Here is a 20,857-nt window from a genome sequence, read left to right on the forward strand (position 1 = left end):
CTTTCTCCTCTGCACAGCACACAAGCTTCCCAAGGGCAGGGTCTCTGTCACGTTTAACACATATCCCAGGGCCAAGAGAGGAGCCTGACAAACAGAGGGGAACCTGTGACAGTTTGCTGAAAGGACCTCTGTGTTACCATCTGTAGACTGAGGCTACGTGATGTTTCTCTGGCAGGGTTATGGTGCAAATCAACACAATACAGAAGGCAAAGGGCTTTGGGAATCAGCCAGCACCGCATCAGCGTCCAGGGGTGGTGGCGACAATCGCTGATGTGGGCAATGAGCAAAGGAATGGCCGGCCCCCTTGCATCGGCGCCGACCCCCACTTACCTTCATGCTTCTGGAACTCCTCCTCTGAGAAGTTGACATCCTTGTGGGAGAGGTTGGTCATGAGCTGCTTGTTCTCCTCCTGCAGCTGGGCGATCTGGGAGAGGAGATCCTGCGCCTCCCCCCGCCACACATCCTCCACCAGCTCCAGCTCCTGCCAAGGCAAGGGGACAGCATGGGGTCACTGCCTGCCCAGAGCAGCCGCCCCACCCACTCCGACCCTCAGGGGCAGCTTGGGTTGCTGGGACTTTGGGCCATCCCCTTCCTCATGAGAACTGGGCCGGCAGGGCCACCACGAGTCCCATATGGCACCTCTGCAAGAAACAGAAGCCACCCTTCTTTGGGGCAGATGCCTGTGTTTATGCTGTTAGGACCTGGCTCAGTTAGAACTGCCCCAAGGACAACCACAAAGCTAATGCCGCATCTTGGAGCTCTCTTCAGAGTAGACAGAGCAGCCCCAGGATACGGGGGTCCGAACGTTCCTAACCTCTGGGGGGCACACCCCCTGATCTCTGGACAGACAGTTGGGACAAACCTTTCTCCAAGGGAGCCAGAGGCCTCGAGAATCCTGGGGATGCCGAGGCAGACGGGGCCCCCTGCCCCAGCGTTCCTTAGGTATCTGATCCAGGTATCTCTCCATGGGGCCTTCAACCACTGACTCGATCACCCTGAGCCTCAGTTTCCCTCAGTGGTGGAACCAAAACAAAGGCTCACGAAGCGAATGTGAGGATAAATAAAATCAGTCTATTAAAGTTATTTTGTGGGTGGCTGCAGTCAAAGAAATAGCCAATAACAAGTGCTGACAAGGATAGGAAGAAACTGGAACCCTCCTACACTGCTGGTGGGAATGGAAAATGGTGCGGACATTTTGGAAAACACTCTGGCAGTTTTGCAAAAACATTAATACAGAGTTACCACAGGACCCAGCAATTCCAGTCCTTGGATCAGCTCAAGAGGTATGAACACAATGTCCACATGAAAACGCGTGCAGGTGAATGTTCCTCGCAGCATTATTCCTAGTAGCCAAAAGGAGCCAAGTGTCCATCAACTGATGAATGGCTAAATAAACATGGCACATCCATACAATGGAACATTATTCGGCCATGAAAAGGAATGAAAGCCTGACATATGCTACAACATAGGTGGACCCTGAAAACATTATGGAAAGAAGCCAGACACAAAAGGTCACATGTTATATGATCAGTTTTAGAAAATGTCTAATATTGGCAAATCCATAGAGATAGGAAGCAGACTGGTGGTTGTCTAGAGCCAGAGTGCTAGAGGGGAGACGAGGAATGACTAGGAATAGGTATGGAGTTTCTTTTGGGGGGTGACGAAAATGTTCTAAAATTGATAGTGGCAGGGCGTGGTGGCTCATGCCTGGAATCCCAGCACTTTGGGAGGCCAAGGCAGGCGGATCACTTGAGGTCAGAAGTCCATGACCAGCCTGGCCAACATGGCGAAACCCCATCTCTACTACAAATACAAAAATTAGCTGGGTGTGGTGGTGGGCACCTGTAATCCCAGCTACTCGGAAGGCTGAGGCAGGAGAATTACTTGAAGCTGGGAAGCGGAGATTGCGGTGAGTCAAGATTATGCTACTGCACTCCAGCGTGGGTGACAGAGTGAGACTCTGTCTTGGAAAAAATAATAATAATAAATAAAATAAAATTGATGGTGATCGTGATGACGGCTGCAAAACTCTAAAAACCACTGAAGTGTACATCTTATTATTTTTAGAGACAGGGTCTTGTTCTGTCACCCAGGCTGGAGTGCAGTGGCACAGTTATAGCTCATTGCAGCCTTGAACTCCTGGGCTCAAGTGATCCTCCCACCTCAGCCTCCCAGTAGCTGGGACTACAGGCACACGCCACCATGACTGGCTAATTTTTTTTTTTTTTAGAGATGGGGTATTGCTGGCTGAGCGTGGTGGATCATGCCTGTAACCTCAGCACTTTGGGAGGCCGAGGTGGGCAGATCAGTTGAGGTCAGGAGTTCGAGACCAGCCTGACCAATATGGTGAAACCCTGTCTCTACTAAAAATACAAAAAATTAGCCAGGTGTGGTGGCAGACACCTGTAATCCCAGCTACTCAGGAGGCTGAGGCAGGAGAACTGCTTGAATCTCAGAGGTGGAGGTTGTGGTGAGCTGGGATTGTACCACTGCACTCCAGCCTGGGTGACAGAATGAGACTCTGTCTCAAAAAAAAAAAAAAGAAAGAAAGAAAGAAAGAAATGGGGTATTGCTATGTTGCCCAGGCTTGTCTCAACCTCCCGGGCTCAAGCAATCTTCCCACCTTGGCCTCCCAAAGTGCTGGGAGTACAGGCGTGAGCCACCGTGCCCAGCCAGAAGTGTACACTTTAAATGAGTGTTATGGTATCTGAATTATATTGATAAAGCTGGTAGCCCTCCACCCCCGCAAAAAACAAACAAACAAACAAACAAAAAAACGGTACTTGGTAAAACCATAAGCTAGCTCACAAAGCAGGGTTGCTGTTGTCTGTATAAAACAGTGGTTTAAGGGCCAGGCGCAGTGGCTCACACCTGTAATCCTGGCACCTTGGGAGGCCAAGGCAGGCGGATCATTTGAGGTCAGGAGTTTGAGACCAGCCTGGCCAGCATGGCAAAACCCCGTCTCTACTGAAAATACAAAAATTAGCCGGGCATGGTGGTGGGCACCTGTAATCCCCGCTACTTGGGAAGCTGAGCCAGGAGAACTGCTTGAACCTGGGAGGCAGAGGCTGTAGTGAGCCGAGATCAAGCCACTGCACTCCAGCCTGGGGCACAGAATGAGACTCCATGTCAAAAAATAAAATAAAATAAATAAAAAATAAAATAAAATAGTGGTTCAAGGCATGGACACTGGAGCCTGCTGCCCTAAGTCTGAATCCTGTTTCTGCTGCTTACTAGCTGACCTTGGCGAGTTATTCAGCCTTCTGGTGCCCCACAAATGAGGAAACTAGTGTGGTATCTGCCGGGAAGGGTGGGTGTGAGGATTAAATGGTTACTATAAGTAAAGCGCCTGGAACATGCCCGGCACCCAGAAAGCACTAACAATGTGTGTGCTGATCTCTGTCCCATCCCTACAATCCATTACAAGCGGCCAGGTGGCCGGATGCTAGGCATGGCCTCTGTCCATCTTCTAAATAAGTTCTCAGACCCACCTCCTTTGTCAGAAGCCTGCCGCATTGGGGAAAAGAGGAGTAATAGCCTAGTATTTGCACAGAGGGCGCAAGGTCACCAGGGGAGGTGAAGGGCAGGGCCGGGGTGGAAGTGGTGGTGGAGGGATGGAGAGGGAATGTTGACCTCCCATAAGCAGATGGGGCCTGGAAGCAGAAAGAGGCTCATCCAGCCCTGTTCCTCTCTGTTTCCAACTGGCATAGGCTGGGCTCACACGGGGCTCAGAGAATATCAGTCAAGTGTAACTGGCTGGGGCAGGGAGAATAATGGCTCTTAAAGTCATCCAAGTCCTAATCCCTGAGAATATGTTACCTTACATGGCAAAAGGGACTGTGCAGAGATGATTAAGTTAAGGATCTTAGGCATGGCACGGTGGCTCATACCTATAATCCCTGTAATTTAGGAGGCTGAGGTGGGAGCATTGATTTAGGCTAGGAGTTTGAGAACAGCCTGGGCAACATGGCAAAACTCTGTCTCTACAAAAAATACAAAAATTAGCTGGGCGTGGTAGTGCATGCCTGTAGTACCAGCTACTTGGGAGGCTGAGGTGGGAGGATCACTTGAGCCCAGGAGGTTGAGGCTGCAGTGAGCTGTGATTGCACCACAGCACTCCAGCCTGGGTGACAGAGCAAGACCCCAACTTTTTTTTTTTATAAAAAAGGCTCTTGAGGCTGGGCATGATGGCTTACGCCTATAATCACAGCAATTTGGGAGGCCAAGGCAGGAGGATCACTTGAGGTCAGGAGTTCGAGACCAGCCTGGACAACACAGCAAAACTCCGTCTACTAAAAATACAAAAATTAGCTGGGCATGGTGGTGTGCACCTGAAATCCTAGCTACTCAGCAGGCTGAGGCATGAGAATCACTTGAACCTGGGAGGCAGAGGTTACAGTGAGCTGAGGGAAGCAGAGGTTGCAGTGAGCCGAGATCATGCCACTGCACTCCAGCCTGGGTGACAGACTGAAACTGTGTCTCAAAAAAAAAAAAAGAGCTCGTGAGATGGGGAGATGATTCTGGATTATCTGGCTGGATTATCTGGTGGGCCGATGTCATGCCAGGGTCTTCATAAGAGGAAGGCAGGTCAGCATCAGAGGAATATGAGGGAGATGGGAAGAAGCTACGCTGCTGGCTTTGAAGATGGAGGAAGGGGCCACAAGCCAGGGAATGCAGAGTCCATAAGTTGGGGAAGGCAAAGAAATGGATCCTTCTCCACAGCCCCCCAAAGGAGTGGAGCCTTCCCAACACCTTGATTTGAACTCAGTGAGAGCCATTTCCGACTTCTGACGTCCAGAAATTTCTCCAGTATTATTTATATTGATAATTACACATATGCCTCCATAATACTGTATGACATTGTATCCATAATATTGGATTATCCAGTTCAATAAGACAATACAAGGCTGGGCGCGGTGGCTCACGCCTGTAATCCCAGCACTTTGGGAGGCCGAGGAGGGAGGATCACAAGGTCAGGAGATCGAGACCATCCTGGCTACCACGGTGAAACTCCGTCTCGACTAAAAATACAAAAAAAAAAAAAAAATTAGCTGGGCGTGGTGGCGGGCGCCTGTAGTCCCAGCTATTCGGGAGGCTGAGGCAGGAGAATGGCGGGAACCCGGGAGGCGGAGCTTGCAGTGAGTGGAGAGCGCGCCACTGCACTCCAGCCTGGGTGACAGATCGAGACTCCGTCTCCAAAAAAAAAAAAAAAAAAAAAAAAAAGACAATACATTTCTGGCCAGGCATGGTGGGTCACGCCTGTAATCCTAGTACTTTGGGAGGGTGAGGCAGGAGAATCACTTGAGCCCAGGAGTCTGCGGCCAGCCTGGGCAACATGGCAAGACCCCATCTCTGCTAAAAATTAAGCCGGGTGTGGTGGCACATGCCTGCAGTCGAGCTACTTGGGAAGCTGAGGCGGGAGGATTGCTTGAGCCCAGGAGGCTGAAGCTGCAGTGAGCCATGGTCACGCCACGGCACGCCAGCCTGGGCAACAGAGTGAGATGCTGTCTCAAAAAAAAAAAAAAGATAACACATTTCTGCTGTTTTGAGCCACTAAGTTTGTGTTGATTTTGTCGTTGTTGTTGTTGTTGTTTTTTGAGACGGAGTCTCACTCTGTCACCCAGGCTGGAGTGCAGTGGTGCGATCTCGGCTCACTGCAAGCTCCGCCTCCCGGGTTCATGCCATTCTCCTGCCTCAGCCTCCGAAGTAGCTGGGACCACAGGCGCCCGCCACCACGCCCGGTTAATTTTTTGTATTTTTAGTAGAGACGGGGTTTCACCGTGTTAGCCAGGATGGTCTCGATCTCCTGACCTTGTGATCCGCCCGCCTCAGCCTCCAAAGTGCTGGGATTACAGGCTTGAGCCACCGAGCCCGACCAGTTTGTGTTGATTTGTTACAGCAGCCACAGGGGATGAATACAGACTTTAACCCTAAGTTCTTTTTTTTTCTTCTCTCAATGAACTGAAGTTGATGCTGGGGTTGCTGATTCTTGCCTCTGAGTTGACCACTCAGAATCTCATGCTGCCTCCATACCAGCCCAGTGGCTCTCTGGAGAAGTCAGCCCTGATCAATCATCTCCTTCACGTTCTTCCCTCAGCACCAAGAGTCCTCAAATTCCTCATCTGAGCCTACAAGCCCCGGCACCTTCCTGATTCATCTCCCAGTCCTCTTCCTCACTTGCTCTGCTCCAGCCACACCAACTCTGTGTTCTTTGAACATGCCAAGTGCATTCCTACCTCAGGACCTTTGCACTAGCCACGTCTTCTGCCTAGAATGCCTCTCCCCCAGATCAATCTGTGGCTGGATCCTATCCTTCATTCAGATCTCAGCTCAGATGTCACCTCCTCAGGGAAGACTTCCTGACTGCCCCATCTGTTAGACCACCACCCTAGTCAGTCTCTTTCATGTCTCCCAGTTTTATTTTCTTTATGGCACTTATTATAAGCTGATTTTTTTTTCTGAGACAAAGTCTCACTCTGTTGCTCAGGCTGGAGTGCAGTGATATGATCTCGGCTCAACGCAACCTTCACCTCCCAGGTTCAAGCGATTCTCCTGCCTCTGCCTCCTGAGGCGTGCGCCACCACACTCAGCTAATTTTTGTATTTTTAGTAGGGATGAGGTTTCGCCATGTTGGCCAGGATGGTCTTGACCTCCTGACCTCAAGTGATCCAGCTGCCTCGGCCTCCCAAAGTGCTGGGATTACAGGTGTGAACCACTGTGCCCAGCCTGAATTTTTTTTTTTTTTTAATCTATCCTGGCTAAGCACAGTGGCTCAAACCCGTAGTCCCAGCACTTTGGGAGGACAAGACAGGAGGACTGCTTGAGCCCAAAAGCTCAAGACTAGCCTGGGCAACATAGTGACACCTTGTCTCTAAAGGAAAAAAAAATTACAGTGTGCCTGTAGTCTTAGCTACTCAGGAGGCTGAGGCAGGAGGATCACTTGAATCCAGGTGTTCAGGGCTGCAGGGAGCCGTGATGCCATCATTGCTCTCTGGCCTGGATGACAGAGTACGTCCCTGACTCAAAAAAAAAAAAAAAAGGAGAAAAAAAATCTCTATCTCCTCCTCATGCTAGAATAATTGCACCATCCCATGGAAAGTCAGTAGCCACACGTGGCTGTTGAGCATGTGACATGTGGCTGGTCTGAGTGGAAATGTGCAGCAGGGGTTAAAGACACACCAGATTTCAAAGATGTAGTAGGAAAAAAAGAGTGCAGAATATCAAATGATAAGTTTTTATACTGATTACATGTTGAAATGAAAATATTTTGGATCTACTGGGTCCCATAAGATATATTAAAATTAACCTCACTGGTTTGTTGTTGTTGTTGTTTTTGAGACAGAGTCTCACTCTGTCACCCAGGCTGGAGTGCAATGGTGTGATTTCGACTCGCTGCAATCTCTGCCTCCCGGGTTCAAGCGATTCTCCTGCCTCAGCTTCCTGAATAGCTGGGATTATAGGCACCCGCCACCATGCCCGGCTAATTTTTGTATTTTTAGTAGAAATGGGGTTTTGCTATATTGGCCAAGCTGGTCTTGAATTCTTGACCTCAAGTGATCCACCCGCCTTGGCTCCCCAAAAGTGCTGGGATTACAAGTGTGAGCCACCGCGCCCGGCCAACTTCACTGTTTTTTATTAACATGGCAAAGCTGCATAATATTTCTATGGTATAGCACTACACTAAAAAGTCAGGCTCATCAGGGCCAAGGCCTCATCTGTCATGGTCATTACTGTCTTCCCAGTGCCCAGAACAACGCATGGCACACAGTAGGTTCTCAGTAAATATATTCGCTGAATGAGTGAATGAATAGCATAGTCTGGTATGTTACACGCAAGTGTATCAGCCCAGCCATTGCTTTCTAGAATTTATTTGTGTTTTCCCTTTCTTCCCTGTTACCCGCCTGCTGCCTGACATGAGACTTTGCTTTTCTCTGCAGAGCCATGGTACCAAGAAGGGCACTATGCTCGCTATGGCCTGTCATCAGAGTTGCAGACTGAGTAATGAGACAGAACATGACACAACTGTGGCCTGCATCTGAGATGAGTGGAAGTGAGTGAGTGCGTCTACTGGGAGGAGGAGTAGGGGGAAGAAAGCGTATGTCCTTTACTGGAGCCATAATTGCTGAAAGCGAGAGAGACAAGGAAGAAGGGGGAGGGAAGAAGAAGGGGAAAGGGAAGAGGAATGGAGGTGGACAGACTAAACCAGGACATGCCAAAAAGATTTTTGTGGAAATATCACCTTGAAGAGCCTTTGAGACTCTGCAGGAAAAAAAAAAAAAAAAAATCATACAAGTCTCTCTCCATCCCAAGAATGTGAAGTAAACGGGTCTGGGGCTGGGGTGGGAAAAGAACTGCATCCTTGATTTAGCGAGGTCATCCTCAATGTAAGTCAACAAGCCCTGGCCCTGAGCGCACGGTGTTCACTTCCCAGCTGAACATGTTCCAGAGGCAACAAGTGCAGCTGCTGACAATTCCATGTGACTTCAGACCTGGTGGCCTCCGATGGCTTCCAAGGATTTCTCCCAGCTCCCCCGCAACAGAACTAAAGAGCCCCAGTTGGGGGACAGTATAGGTGCCAGGACTTCTGTGTGATCTGGTCAAAGCCCCTTGGTCCCTGTTAATAAGAGGCGCCACACGAGAGAATTTCCAAGGTCCCTTGCCTCCTTGACCCTCTATGAGAGATGGAGGCCTCTAGGGTAGGAGTAGAGGTGCTTGGGGTGGGGACGGTTTCCTAATATGAGCCTGTGAGCACCTCAATGAATGTCTCTCCAGGCCTAAAAAGAATTTTAAGACTTGCAAAGCCCTTGCTATGGTGAGGCTCTGTCCTGAACACTTTATATGTATTTATATTAACTCTTTAAACCTCATCACATTCTAATCGGGGTACTATTACTATCCCATTTTAGAACTGAGGAAACTGAAGCACAGAGATGCTGGGTGATTTGCCCAAGATCACAGAGCCTGCAAGTGGTAGGGTTTGAAACCAGGCTGTCTAGCTCCAAAGTCCCAGCTTCTAGGAGTCTTGAAATTAATTACAGGTCAAAGCATTTTCAGGCTCCCAGAGTGACCTTGGAAATGCTGCTCAACTCTTGGGAGCCTGAGTTTCCTTCCTGCCCCTAGGGCATAGGGACCCATGAGGACGAGCACAGTCAAACATGGCAATGGTGCTGTTACCTACCTGTGGGTCTGCCCTCAGGTAAAGGGTTCAGACCCAGCTTTGGCTATTTTACTCCAAAACACAGAGATCCATCAAAGTACACAATAAGGGATGGCCTGCCCCTGAGGTTCAGAGAGGCCAACTGTATTTCCTGAGGCTGAACAGCAAGCCGGAGACTGCTCAGGCATCCTGATCCCTCAAGGAAAGGTGTTTCCTCCCATTCTCAGTCTGAAGGGGCTGCCAAGAGCATCCCTGGCTGAGGTTAGGGCAGGAAACCACATGTCTTTCACTTCCTTTTCTCCAGAAACCTCGTCTGAACTCCAGGCCCAGTGGGGAGGCCCTGATTCAGAGAGACTCCTGATCACAGGGCAGAGGCTTAGCCTTAAAGCCACCCCAAATCATCCCTTTCCCCCAATTCAAACAGGGTGGGGAGGAGACACGGGGGCTGGGACTCTCTCACCACTAATTTGGGACAAATTCCTCCTCCCACTGTGACCCTCGGTTTCTTCATCTGTAAAATGAAGATAGTCTCTATAGAGTCCTGTGAGGATTAAGGATAAAATCAGAGGAGAGAACAAGGGCTACCACAGGTTCATAAGCTAGGGGAGTCCCGGGAAGAAAGTTGCAAATATGAACCCGAAGACTGGGGGTCACGAAGCTCAGTGGCTGGAGGTCACATTCCCTTTGCTCTGGGGAGACTGGGGGTGGGGGATGAAGAAAGGGTCCTGGGCCTGATGTCACATCTTCTTGGGTAACTCGGGAGGGCAAGAGGCTTATTTCATGTCTGGAAAAGAATAATACTGTCTAAGCACTTAGCTTATATGGTCCCATTTAATTCTTCTAAGGTGGGTCCTATTATGATTACCATTTGACAGGTAAGGAAATAAAGCACAGAGAGGTTAAGTAACTTACCCAAAGTCACACAGCTATTAAACGGTAAAGGTGGGATTGGAACTCCAGAGAACAGCTCTTAATCTCTCGGGTGGTATCTGCCAGCCACCCCTGGTCGGGCAAAAGAAGGCCAGGGCCTCCCTCCCTCCCCACGTCGGGTCTCCTCTGGTCCGGTCCCTGAACACACACACGTGTGCACCCACAGCTGCCCAATGCGGAAGAGCCCTTGGGTCCCCGCGGTCCCACTGCCCGGACGGACAGACCGAGGCCGCCGCCCACCTTCTGGTGCTTGCGCTCCTTCTCGATGCGGTCCATCCTCTCCAGGCGCAGGCGGTCCAGCTCCAGACGCAGCTCGTCCAGCTCGGGCGCGACGTGGTGGCGGCTGACCAGCACCTCCAGGATCTCCAGGACGCGCACGACCTTGGGCATGAGGCGCGCGATGGCCTCGCAGCCGTGCTGGTCGATGACCCGCTCGAACTCGTGGCCCACAAGCGACGCGATGTCGTACACGTCCATGACGGTCAGCTCGGCCACGTTCTTCTCCAGCGCCGACTCGGCCGCCAGCGCCGACCCCCGCTCCTCCTCCATGGCCGCCCTCCTGGCCTGTCCCCCGCCCCGCAAACTCGTGCAACTCCCAAACTTGCCGCTGTCGAGGGCCGGGCCGGCCGGGCCCAGCCTGGGCCGCGGGCGGGCGCGCTCAGCGGGCGCTGGGGCGAGGGCGCAGCGGGCAGCGGGCGGCGGGCGCGGGCACGGGCGGCGGCGCGGGGTGTGCGGGCCCGGGGTCTGGGTGCCCGGCTCGGCCCGGAGCTGCTCCCGAGTGGGCGGCGGCGGCGGCGGCGGCGGCAGCGGCGGCGGCGGCAGCGGCGGCGGCGGCGGCAGCGGGGAGGGCGCGCGCGTGCGCAGGCCCGCGGCGCCTCCCAAGTTGGGATCCGAGTTGCGCTCAATGGAGCCGGGCCGGGCGCCCCGGGGCGGTGCGGGCCTGAGGGGCGGCAGCGCGCGGGGCCGGAGAGGAAGGGCGGCCCGCGGCTCCTCCGGGAAACTTTGGCGGCGGCGGCTGCGAGGCCGGCTGACCGCTTCCCCACAGGGAGGCCGCGCGCCCCGCCCCAATCCCGGCCTGGCCAGAGGCGCGCCCGCTTTCCGCCGCCCGGGGGCGCCCCGGGGTCCCCCCCCAGCGCCGACTCCGCGGCCTGCACTCCGGGCCACCCTCTCCAGCCGCCGGACCCGCCGCGCCCCTCACCCGTGCCCCGGCCGCCCCTCCCCGGCCCGGCGCTGACTCCTCCCACCACCCGGCCGCCGGGAGGGGTCCAGGCCGCCCCGGGAGAAGGGGCCGGGGGCGCTGGTCTCGCGGGACGATTCGCTGCTCCGGGGAGCGGCCCCGGCCTTGGAGAGGGATGGAGGGGTCACGAGGAGGTCCCCGGGCTGGGGCTCATCCCAGGAAGAGAACGGGGACCCCCCCGGCCCGCAGACACTCCGCGCAGACCCGGCCACCAGGCGGACTTGCAGAGGCGCCCGGAGAGGGGCCGACGTGCCGAGGAATGCTGGATCCCCGGAGCCCCAGGGCGCTCCTCCCCGAGCCACATCCATCACTGGCTCCTTGTGACATGAACGCCACTTCACAGTAGAGCGAAGCCCGCTTGGCATTCCAGCACCACGAGTTCTCTTGTCCCAAGGCCCCCTGTCCATTTGGGCTGGCCAAATCCACTTGTCCATCAGACCCCCTCCCACTCCCGGGAGAACCTTTCCTGAATCCAGAACCCCATCCACCCTCCCCGCCCCCCACGCAGGAGTTAAGGACCCCCTTGCAAACTCCCTGCTTGCCCCATCAGAATTGCTCTTAGCATCCGGAGTTTTCACCGTGTGGTTGCAGATAGGTTTCCACCGTCAGATCTTGGCTCCTTGAGGGAAGAAACCTTAATGCCCTTGTAGCCATAAAGCGCACCCCAACGTGGCACGTATTGATTAAAAATCTAAAAGTTGGCCGGGCGCGGTGGCTCACGCCTGTAATCCCAGCACTTTGGGAGACTGAGGTGGACGAGGTCAGGAGTTCAAGACCAGCCTGGCCAAGATGGTGAAACCCCGTCTCTACTAAAAATACAAAAATTAGCCGGGCATGGTGGCGCATGCCTGTAATCCCAGCTACTCAGGAGGCTGAGGCAGAGAGTTGCTTAAACCCGGGAGACGGGGGTTGCAGCAAGCCGAAATCGCGCCACTGCACTGCAGGCTGGGTGACAGAGCGAGACTCCATCTCAAAATAATAATAATAATATAATACAATAAATAAATAAATAGTAAAAAAAAAATTAAGGCCAGGCGGGGTGGCTCACGCCTGTAATCCCAGCACTTTGGGAGGCCGAGGTGGGAAAATTTCTTGAGCTCAGGAGTTCGAGACCAGCCTGGCCAACATGGTGAAACCACGCCTCTACTAAAAATACAAAAATTAGCCAGACATGGTGGCATGTGCCTGTAATCCCAGCTACTCAAGAGGCTGAGGCGCGAGAATCATTTGAGCCTGGGAGGCAGAGGTTGCAGTGAGCCAAGATCGTGCCACTGCACTCCAGCTTGGGCAACAAGAGTGAAACTCCGTCTCAAAAAAAAGTGAAATAAAAAAATTAGCCAGACGTGGTGGTGAGAGCCTGTAGTCCCAGGTATTCGGGAGGCTGAGGTGGGAAGATCCCTTGAGCCTGGGAGGCAGAGGTTGCAGTGAGTTGAGATCACACCACTATGCTCCAAACTGGGCGACAGAGCGAAACTCTGTCTCAGAAAAATAAAAAATAAAAATAAATACTCCTGGCCACAGTGGCTCATGCTTGTAATCCTAGCACTTTGGGAGGCCAGGGCTGGAGGATCACTTGAGCCCAAGATTTCGAGACCAGCCTGGGCAGCATGGCAAAACCCCGTCTCTATTTAAAAAAAAGTCTGGTTGCAGTGACTTATGCCTGTAATCCCAGCACTTTGGGAGGCCAAGGGGGGCAGATCAATTGAGGTCAGGAGTTCAAGATCAGCCTGGCCAACATGGTGAAACCTCATCTCTACTAAAAATACAAAAAAAAAAAAAAAAAATTAGCCAGGCGTGGTGGCAGGCACCTGTAATCCCAGCTACTCAAGGAGGCTGAGGCAGGAGGATCACTTGAACCCGGGAGGCAGAGGTTGCAGTGAGCTGAGATCGAGATCGTGCCACTGCACTCCAGCCTGGGTGACAAAGCGAGACTCTGTCTCAAAATAAATAAATAAATAAATAAATAAATAAATAAAATAAAATAAAATAAAAATTACCCGACGGTGGTGGCAAGTGCCTGTAGTCCCAGCTACTCGGGAGACTGAGGTGGAAGGATGACTTGAGTCCCAGGGAGCAGAGGTTGCAGTGAGCTGTGATTACACCACTGCACTCCAACCTGGGTGACATAGGGAGACCCTGTCTCAAAAACAACAAAAAAACTCATACGTTATCTAGCACGGTGGCGTGAGCCTGTAGTTCCAGCTACTCCAGTGGGAGGATCCCTTGAGTTCAAGAGTTCGAGTCTAGCCTGAGCAATGTAGGTAGACTGTCTCTAAAAAAATAAAAAGTTAAAAAAATTTATGTTAACGTGTAATGTGTTTACTAATTTTTTTTTTTTTTTGGAGACAGAGTCTCCCTCTGTTGCCAGGCTAGAGTGCAGTGGCTCGATCTCAGCTCGCTGCAGCTTCGACCTCCCAGGTTCAAGCAATTCCCCTGCCTCAGCCCCCCAAGTAGCTAGGATTACAGGCGCACGCCACCATGCCTGGCCGATTTTTTTGTATTTTTAGTAGAGAGGGGGTTTCACCATGTTAGCCAGACTGATCTCGAACTCCTGACCTCAGGCAATCTGCCTGCCTCAGCCTCCCAAAGTGCTGGGATTACAGGCATAAGCCATCCGCCCGGACTATTTTTTAATTAATATTTTTTAAAGCATCAGTTTAAATTTCTTTTCTTTTCTTTTCTTTTCTTTTCTTTTTCTTCTTCTTCCCTTCCCTCCCCTCCCCTTCCCTTCCTTCCTTCCTTTTTTTCTTTCTTTCTTTCTTTTCAGGGTCTAGTTCTGTTGCCCAAGGTAGTGCAGTGGTGCGATCATAGCTCACTGCAGCCTCAAACTCCTGGGCTCAAGCGGTCCTCCCATTTCAGCCTCCTGAGTTAGCTGGGATTATAAATTTCTATTTACAGTAGATATGAGCAGATATAACTCACCTAACAAAAGCTCTTTCAAGGCTAGATACAGTGGCTCACACCTGTAATCCTAGCACTTTGGGAGGCTGAGGTGGGCGGATCACCTCAGATCGGGAGTTTGAGACCAGCCTGCCCAACATGGTGAAATCCTGTCTCTACTAAAAATATAAAAATTAGCCGGTGTGTGGCCCATGCCTATAATCCGAGCTACTAGGGAGGCTGAGGCACGAGAATTCCTTGAACTCAGGAGGCGGAGGTTGCAGTGAGCCAAGGTCATGCCTCTTCACTCCAGCCTGGGCAACAGAGTGAGACTCTGTCTCAAAAAAACAAAAAAAAACCCAAAAACAAACAAACAAACAAAAACTCTTTAAATATTGTTTTAGTGTAAAGGGGTTCTGAGGCCAAAAAGTTTCAGAACTTCTGCCTTATAACATCCTAAGAGGTAAATTTTATTATCTTATTTTACAAATGAGGAAACTGAGGCACAGAGAGGTTAAAAGGCTCACCCAAAGCCAGGCAGCTGGTGAAGGTAAATTCAGGGTCAGACCTGCGCAGTCTGGCCTCGAGTCTGTGCCATAACCTTCTCATCCTTGTTTCTTACACGTGCTAAGCACTCTAAACCTTCTGGATCCTTCCAACAACCCAAATGAAGCTGACATATTATTGCTGTCCCCTTTCTTTTCTTTTTTCTTTTATTGAGACGGAGTCTCGCTCTGTCACCCAGGCTGGAGTGCGGTGGCAAAATCTCAGCTCACTTCAATCTCTGCCTCCCAGGTTCAAGCAATTCTCCTGCCTCAGCCTCCTTAGTAGCTGGGACTACAGGCACCTGACACCATGCCCAGCTAATTTTTGTATTTTTAGTAGATACAAAGGTTCACCATGTTGGCCAGGCTGGTCTCGAACTCCTGACCTCAGGTGATCCACCCACCTTGGCCTCCCAAAGTGCTGGGATTACAGTGTGAGCCACTGTGCCTGGCCAGTGCTGTCCCCTTTTTCTTCTTCTTCTTCTTTTTTTTTTTTTTTTTTTTTTTGAGACGGAGTCTAGCTGTGTTGTCAGGCTGGAGTGCAGTGGCGTGATCTCGGCTCACTGCAACTTCTGCCTCCAGGGTTCAAGCGATTATCCTGCCTCAGCCTCCCAAGTAGCTAGGACTACAGGCATGTGCCACTACACCTGGCTAATTTTTGTATTTTTAGTAGAGATGGGGTTTCATCATGTTGGCCAGGATGGTCTCGATCTCTTGACCTCGTGATCTGCCCCCCTCGGCCTCCCAAAGTGCTGGGATTACAGGTGTGAGCCACGCCTGGCCTTGCTGTCCGCTTTCTAAGTTAAAGACAGGGAGGCAGGGAAAGGTGTGCTAATTTCCTGTAGCTACTATAACGAATCGCCACAAACTTGGTGACTTAAAACAAAACTAGCTGGGCACAGTGGCTCACGCCTGTAATCCCAACACTTTCGGAGGTTGAAGAGGGAGGATCACTTGAGCCCAGGAGTTGGAGACCAGCCTGGGCAGCGTAGTGAGACTCGATCTCTATAAAAAAAGTTTTTAGGTCAGGTGTGGTGGCTCAGTCCTATAATCCCAACACTTTGGGAGGCCAAGGCAGGTGGATTGCTTGAGCTCAGGAGTTGGACACCAGCCTGGGCAACATGGAGAAACCCCATCTCTACAAAAAATACAAAAAAATTAGCTGGGCATGGTGGCATGTGCCTGTAGCCCCAGTTACTTAGGGGGCTGAGACAGGAGGATTGCTTGAACCTGGGAGGTCAAAGCTGCAGTGAGCCACGATCCTGCCACTGCACTCAAGCCTGGGGGACAAAGTGAGACCCTGTCTCAAAAAAAAAAAAAAAAAAAAAAAACCATTGTTTTAAATTAGCCAGGTGTGCTGGTGTTCACCTGCAGTCCTAGCTACTTGGGAGGCTGAGGTGGGAGGACTGCTTGAGCCTGGGAGGTCGAGGCGCAGTGAGCCATGATCGCACCACTGCCCTGCAGCCTGGGCAACAGAGTGAGATGCTGTACCAAACAACAACAACAACAACAAAAACAAAAACCCAAAACAAAAAACAAAAACCCAGAAACGTATTCTCTCACAGTTCTGGAGTCCAGAAGTCCTAAATCAAAGCATTAGAACTACCACGTTCCCTCCGAAGGCTCCAGGGGAGGACCCTTCCTTGCCTCTTCCAGCTTCTCGTGGCTCTAGGTGTTTCCTGGCTTGTGGCCGCATCACTCAATTCTCTGCCTGTTTGCTTTCTTTTTGTTTTTGAGACAGGGTCTCCCTCTGTCGCCCAGGCTAGAGTGCAGTGGTGCCATCTCAGCTCATTGCAGCTTCGAACTCCTAGGTTCAAGCGACCCCCTTGCCTCAATCTCCCAAGTAACTGGGACTACACGCACATGCCACCACACCCAGCTAATTTTTGTGTTTTTGTAGAGATGGGTTCTTGCCATGTTGCCCAGACTTCTCCTGCCTGTTTTCACATTTCCTTTGCTCTGTGTGTCTTCTCCTCTGTGTCTCATATAAGGACACGTGTCATTGGATTTAGGTCCCACACAGATAATCCAAGATGATCCCCTCATCTGGAGATCCTTAATTTAATCACATCTACAAAGACACTTTTTTTTTTTTTCAAATGAAGTCTCGCTTTTTTTTTCTGAGACGGAGTCTCGCTTTGTCACCAGACTGGAGTGCAGTGGCACAATCTCGGCTCACTGCAATCTCCGACTCCCTGGTTCAAGTGACTCTCCTGCCTCAGCCTCCCAAGTAACTGGGATTACAGGCACGCGCCACCACGCCCAGCTAATTTTTGTATTTTTAGTAGAGATGGGGTTTCACCATGTTGTCCAGAAGGGTCTCGATTTCCTGACCTTGGGATCTGCCTGCCTCAGCCTTCCCAAAGTGCTGGGATTACAGGCGTGAGCCACCGTGCCCGGCCTAAAGACCCATTTTTCAAATGAGGTCACAGTCACAGGTTCTAGGAATTATGACAAGGATGTACCTGTTTTTTTGGCCGGGGTAGGGGTTCACCATTCAATCCACTACAGAAGGATTAGTAACTTGTCCCACAGCTGGAAGGGATAAAGCAGGGAGTTGAACCCAGTGTGTGCCTGTGGTGAATGAAAGAATAAATAGTAAATACCCAAATTGGGCAACTTTGCCCTGAAGGCAACAAAGATGTATTAAGAGTCTGCTGGAAGGAGGAATAAAGATTAAGAAGGACAGTGGCACCCTGCAGCCTGCGCCTTAGGAGGGGGTGGGAAAGGGATGGGAGGGTGTGAGAGATGGAAATTACTTTAAGGAGGGAAAGGGGAGGCAGGAGTCCATCTGAGTCCTCAGGAGAATGGTGACAAAATAGGGTGGGAGAGTAGTTGAGCCTAGTGGGTAAGCTTCCAGAGCCACCCCTCTGTTTTCTTTTCTTTTCTTTTTTCTTTTCTTTCTTTTTTGTTTTTGAGACAGAGTCTCACTCTGTCGCCCAGGCTGGAGTGCAGTGGCTCGATCTTGGCCCACCGCAACCTTTGCCTCCTGGGTTCAAGCAATTCTCCTGCCTCAGCCTCCCAAGTAGCTGGGACTAAAGTGTGTGCCACCACACCTGGCTATTTTTTTTTTTCTTTTTTTAGTAGAGACGGGGTTTCACCACGTTGGCCAGGCTGCTCTTGAACTCCTGATCTCAGGTGATCCGCCCACCTTGGCCTCCCAAAGTTCTGGAATTACAGGCGTGAGCCACTGTGCCTGGCCTTATTTTCTTTTAAGAGACAGTGTCCCGCTCTATCTTCCAGGCTGGAGTGCAGTGGCGCAATCATAGCTCACTGCAGCCTCGACCTCCTGGGCTGCACTTCAGCCTCTCCAGCAGGTGGGACTACAGGCATGCGCCATCACACCCAGCTAACTTTCTTTTCATAGAGATGGGGTCTCACTGTGTTGCTCAGGCTGGTCTCAAACTTCTGAGCTCAAGCCATTTTCCCACCTTGGCCTCCCGAAGTGTGGGCCTCTACCCACCTCTACCTCCCAAAGTGCTGAGATTAAAGGAGTGAGCCATCGAGCCCAGCCCTACCTGGCATGTATTAAGAGCTAAATATTGGCCTGGCTTGGTGGCTCACGCCTGTAATCCCAGCATTTTGGGAGGCAGAGTCAGGTGGATCGCTTGACTCAGAAGTTCAAGACCAACCTGGCCAACATAGTGAAACCCCATCTCTACTAAAAATACAAAAAAATTAGCCAGGTGTGGCGGTGTGTGCCTGTGGTCCCAGCAACTTGAGAGGCTGAGATGGGAGGATCGCCTAAGCATGGTAGGTGGAGGTTGCAGTAAGCCGAGATGACGCTACTGCACTCCAGCCTGGGTGACAGAGTGAGACCCTGTTTAAGAAAAAAAAAAGAGCTAAATATTTACTCTATGAATGAAGTCAATGTAGGTCGAATCACAGGTTCTTTAGTTCTGAACTCAATTTCCACATTTCCAGCTGTCAGCTGGACATTTATATCTACACCCAGGAAGGATACATCCTCTAGGTTTCGGCAGTAATAATAGACCCTGTGAGTGGCTCATGTCTGTAATCCCAGCACTTTGGGAGGCCCAGGCGGGCGGATCACGAGGTCAGGAGATCAAGATCGTCCTGGCTAACACGGTGAAACCCTGTCTCTACTAAAAATACAAAAAATTAGCCGGTTGTGGTTGCAGGCGCCTGTAGTCCCAGCTACTCGGGAGGCTGAGCCAGGAGAATGGCCTGAACCCAGGAGGCGGAGCTTGCAGTGAGCAGAGATCGCGCCATTGCACTCCAGCCTGGGCAACAGAGCAAGACTCTATCTCAAAACAAACAAACAAACAAACAAACAAAAGAAACAGCCCAGTCAGAGTGCATGTACCGTTTTTCTCTCTCAGACTTGAAACAAACTAAAATAGACCTAGATAAATTCTCAGATAACCCTGATGGCTATATTGATGTTTTATAAGGGTTAGGGCAATCCTTTGATCTGACATGGAGAGATATAATGTTACTGCTAGATCGAACAGTAACCCCAAATGAGAGAAGTGCCGCCATAACTGCAGCCTGAGAGTTTGGTGATCTCTGGTATCTCAGTCAGTTCAATGATAGGATGATAATAGAGGAAAGAGAATGATTCCCCACAGGCCAGCAGGCAGTTCCCAGTGTAGACCCTCACTGGGACACAGAATCAGAACATGGAGATTGGTGCTGCAGACATTTGCTAACTTGCATGCCAGAAGGACTAAGGAAAACTAGGAAGAGGCCTATGAATTATTCAATTATGTCCACTATAACACAGGGAAAAAAAGAAAATCCTATTGCCTTCCTGGAGAGACTAAGGGAGGCATTGAGGAAGCATACCTGTCTGTCACCTGACTCTACTGAAGGCCAACTAATCTTAAAGGATAAGTTTATCACTCAGTCAGCTGCAGACATTAGAAAGAAACTTCAAAAGTCTGCCTTAGGCTTGGAACAAAACTTAGAAACCCTATTGAACTTGGCAACCTTGGTTTTTAATAATAGAGATCAGGAGGAGCAGGTGGAATGGGACAAACGGGTAAAAAGAAAAGCCACCGCTTTAGTCATGGCCCTAAGGCAAGCGGACTTTGGAGGTTCTAGAGAAAGGAAAGGCTCAGCAAATAGAATGCCTAATAGGGTTTGTTTCCAGTGCAGTCTACAAGGACGCTTTAAAAAAGATTGTCTGGCCGGGCGCGGTGGCTCACGCCTGTAATCCCAGCACTTTGGGAGGCCGAGGCAGGTGGATCACAAAGTCAGGCGATCAAGACCATCCTGGCTAACACAGTGAAACCCCTCTCTACTAAAATTACAAAAAATTAGCTGGGCGTGGTGGCGGGCGCCTGTAGTCCCAGATCCTTGGGAGGCTGAGGCAGGAGAATGGCGTGAAAATGGGAGGCGGAGGTTGCAGTGAGCCAAGATTGGGCCACTGCACTCCAGCCTGGGTGACAGAGCAAGACTCCCTCTAAAAAAAAAAAAAAAAAAAAAAAAGATTGTCTGAATAGAAATAAGCCGCCCCCTCGTACATGCCCCTTATGTCACGGGAATCACTGGAAGGCCCACTGCCCCAGGGTACGAAGGTCCTCTGAGTCAGAAGCCACTAACCAGATGATCCAGCAGCAGGACTGAGGGTGCCTGGGGCAAGCACCATCCCATGCCATCACCCTCACAGAGCCCCAGGTATGCTTGACCATTGAGGGCCAGGAGGCTAACTGTCTTCTGGACAGTGCAGGCTTCTCGGTCTTACTCTCCCGTCCCAGACAACTGTCCTCCAGATCTGTCACTATCCGAGGGGTCCTAGGACAGGTAGTCACTAGATACTTTTCCCAGTCACTAAGCTGTGACTGGGGAACTTTTTTCATATGCCTTTCTAATTATGCCTGAAAGCCCCACTCCTTTGTTAGGGAGAGACATTCTAGCAAAAGCAGGGGTCATTATACACCTGAACATAGGAGAAGGAACACCCATTTTTTGTCCCCTACTTGAGGAAGTAATTCATCCTGAAGCCTGGGCAACAGAAGGACAATTGGACGAGGGAAGAATGCCTGTCCTGTTCAAGTTAAACTAAAGGATTCCGCCTCCTTTCCCTACCAAAGGCAGTACCCACTTAGACCCGAGGCCCAACAAGGACTCCAAAAGATTGTT

At 51.0% G+C, this 20,857-nt stretch overlaps 1 protein-coding gene across 9 annotated transcripts in view; it reads right to left on the reverse strand.

Moving 5' to 3' along the window:
• The window catches only part of RILPL1 (Rab interacting lysosomal protein like 1), a 61,744-nt gene extending 50,477 nt beyond the window's left edge, over window positions 1-11,267 (reverse strand). For 4 of the 9 annotated variants that reach the window (XR_010147838.1, XM_016924543.3, XM_016924545.3 and 1 more), the window contains exons 1-2: window positions 10,328-11,267; window positions 331-481 (exon numbers count right to left, since the gene is read on the reverse strand). Coding sequence is in view for 7 of the 9 variants with exons in the window: in XM_016924543.3 (XP_016780032.2) it covers window positions 331-481; window positions 10,328-10,636 (460 nt within the window). In the remaining 2 variants the exon portion in view is untranslated. The remainder of the gene's footprint in view (window positions 1-330; window positions 482-10,327) is intronic. The other 5 variants (XR_010147839.1, XM_016924550.3, XM_016924544.3 and 2 more) reach the window with 3 other exon arrangements.
• Window positions 11,268-20,857: the final 9,590 nt, after the last annotated feature.

This window comes from Pan troglodytes, chromosome 10, assembly GCF_028858775.2.
Source record: "Pan troglodytes isolate AG18354 chromosome 10, NHGRI_mPanTro3-v2.0_pri, whole genome shotgun sequence".
In the NCBI taxonomy this organism is placed as follows: domain Eukaryota; kingdom Metazoa; phylum Chordata; class Mammalia; order Primates; family Hominidae; genus Pan; species Pan troglodytes.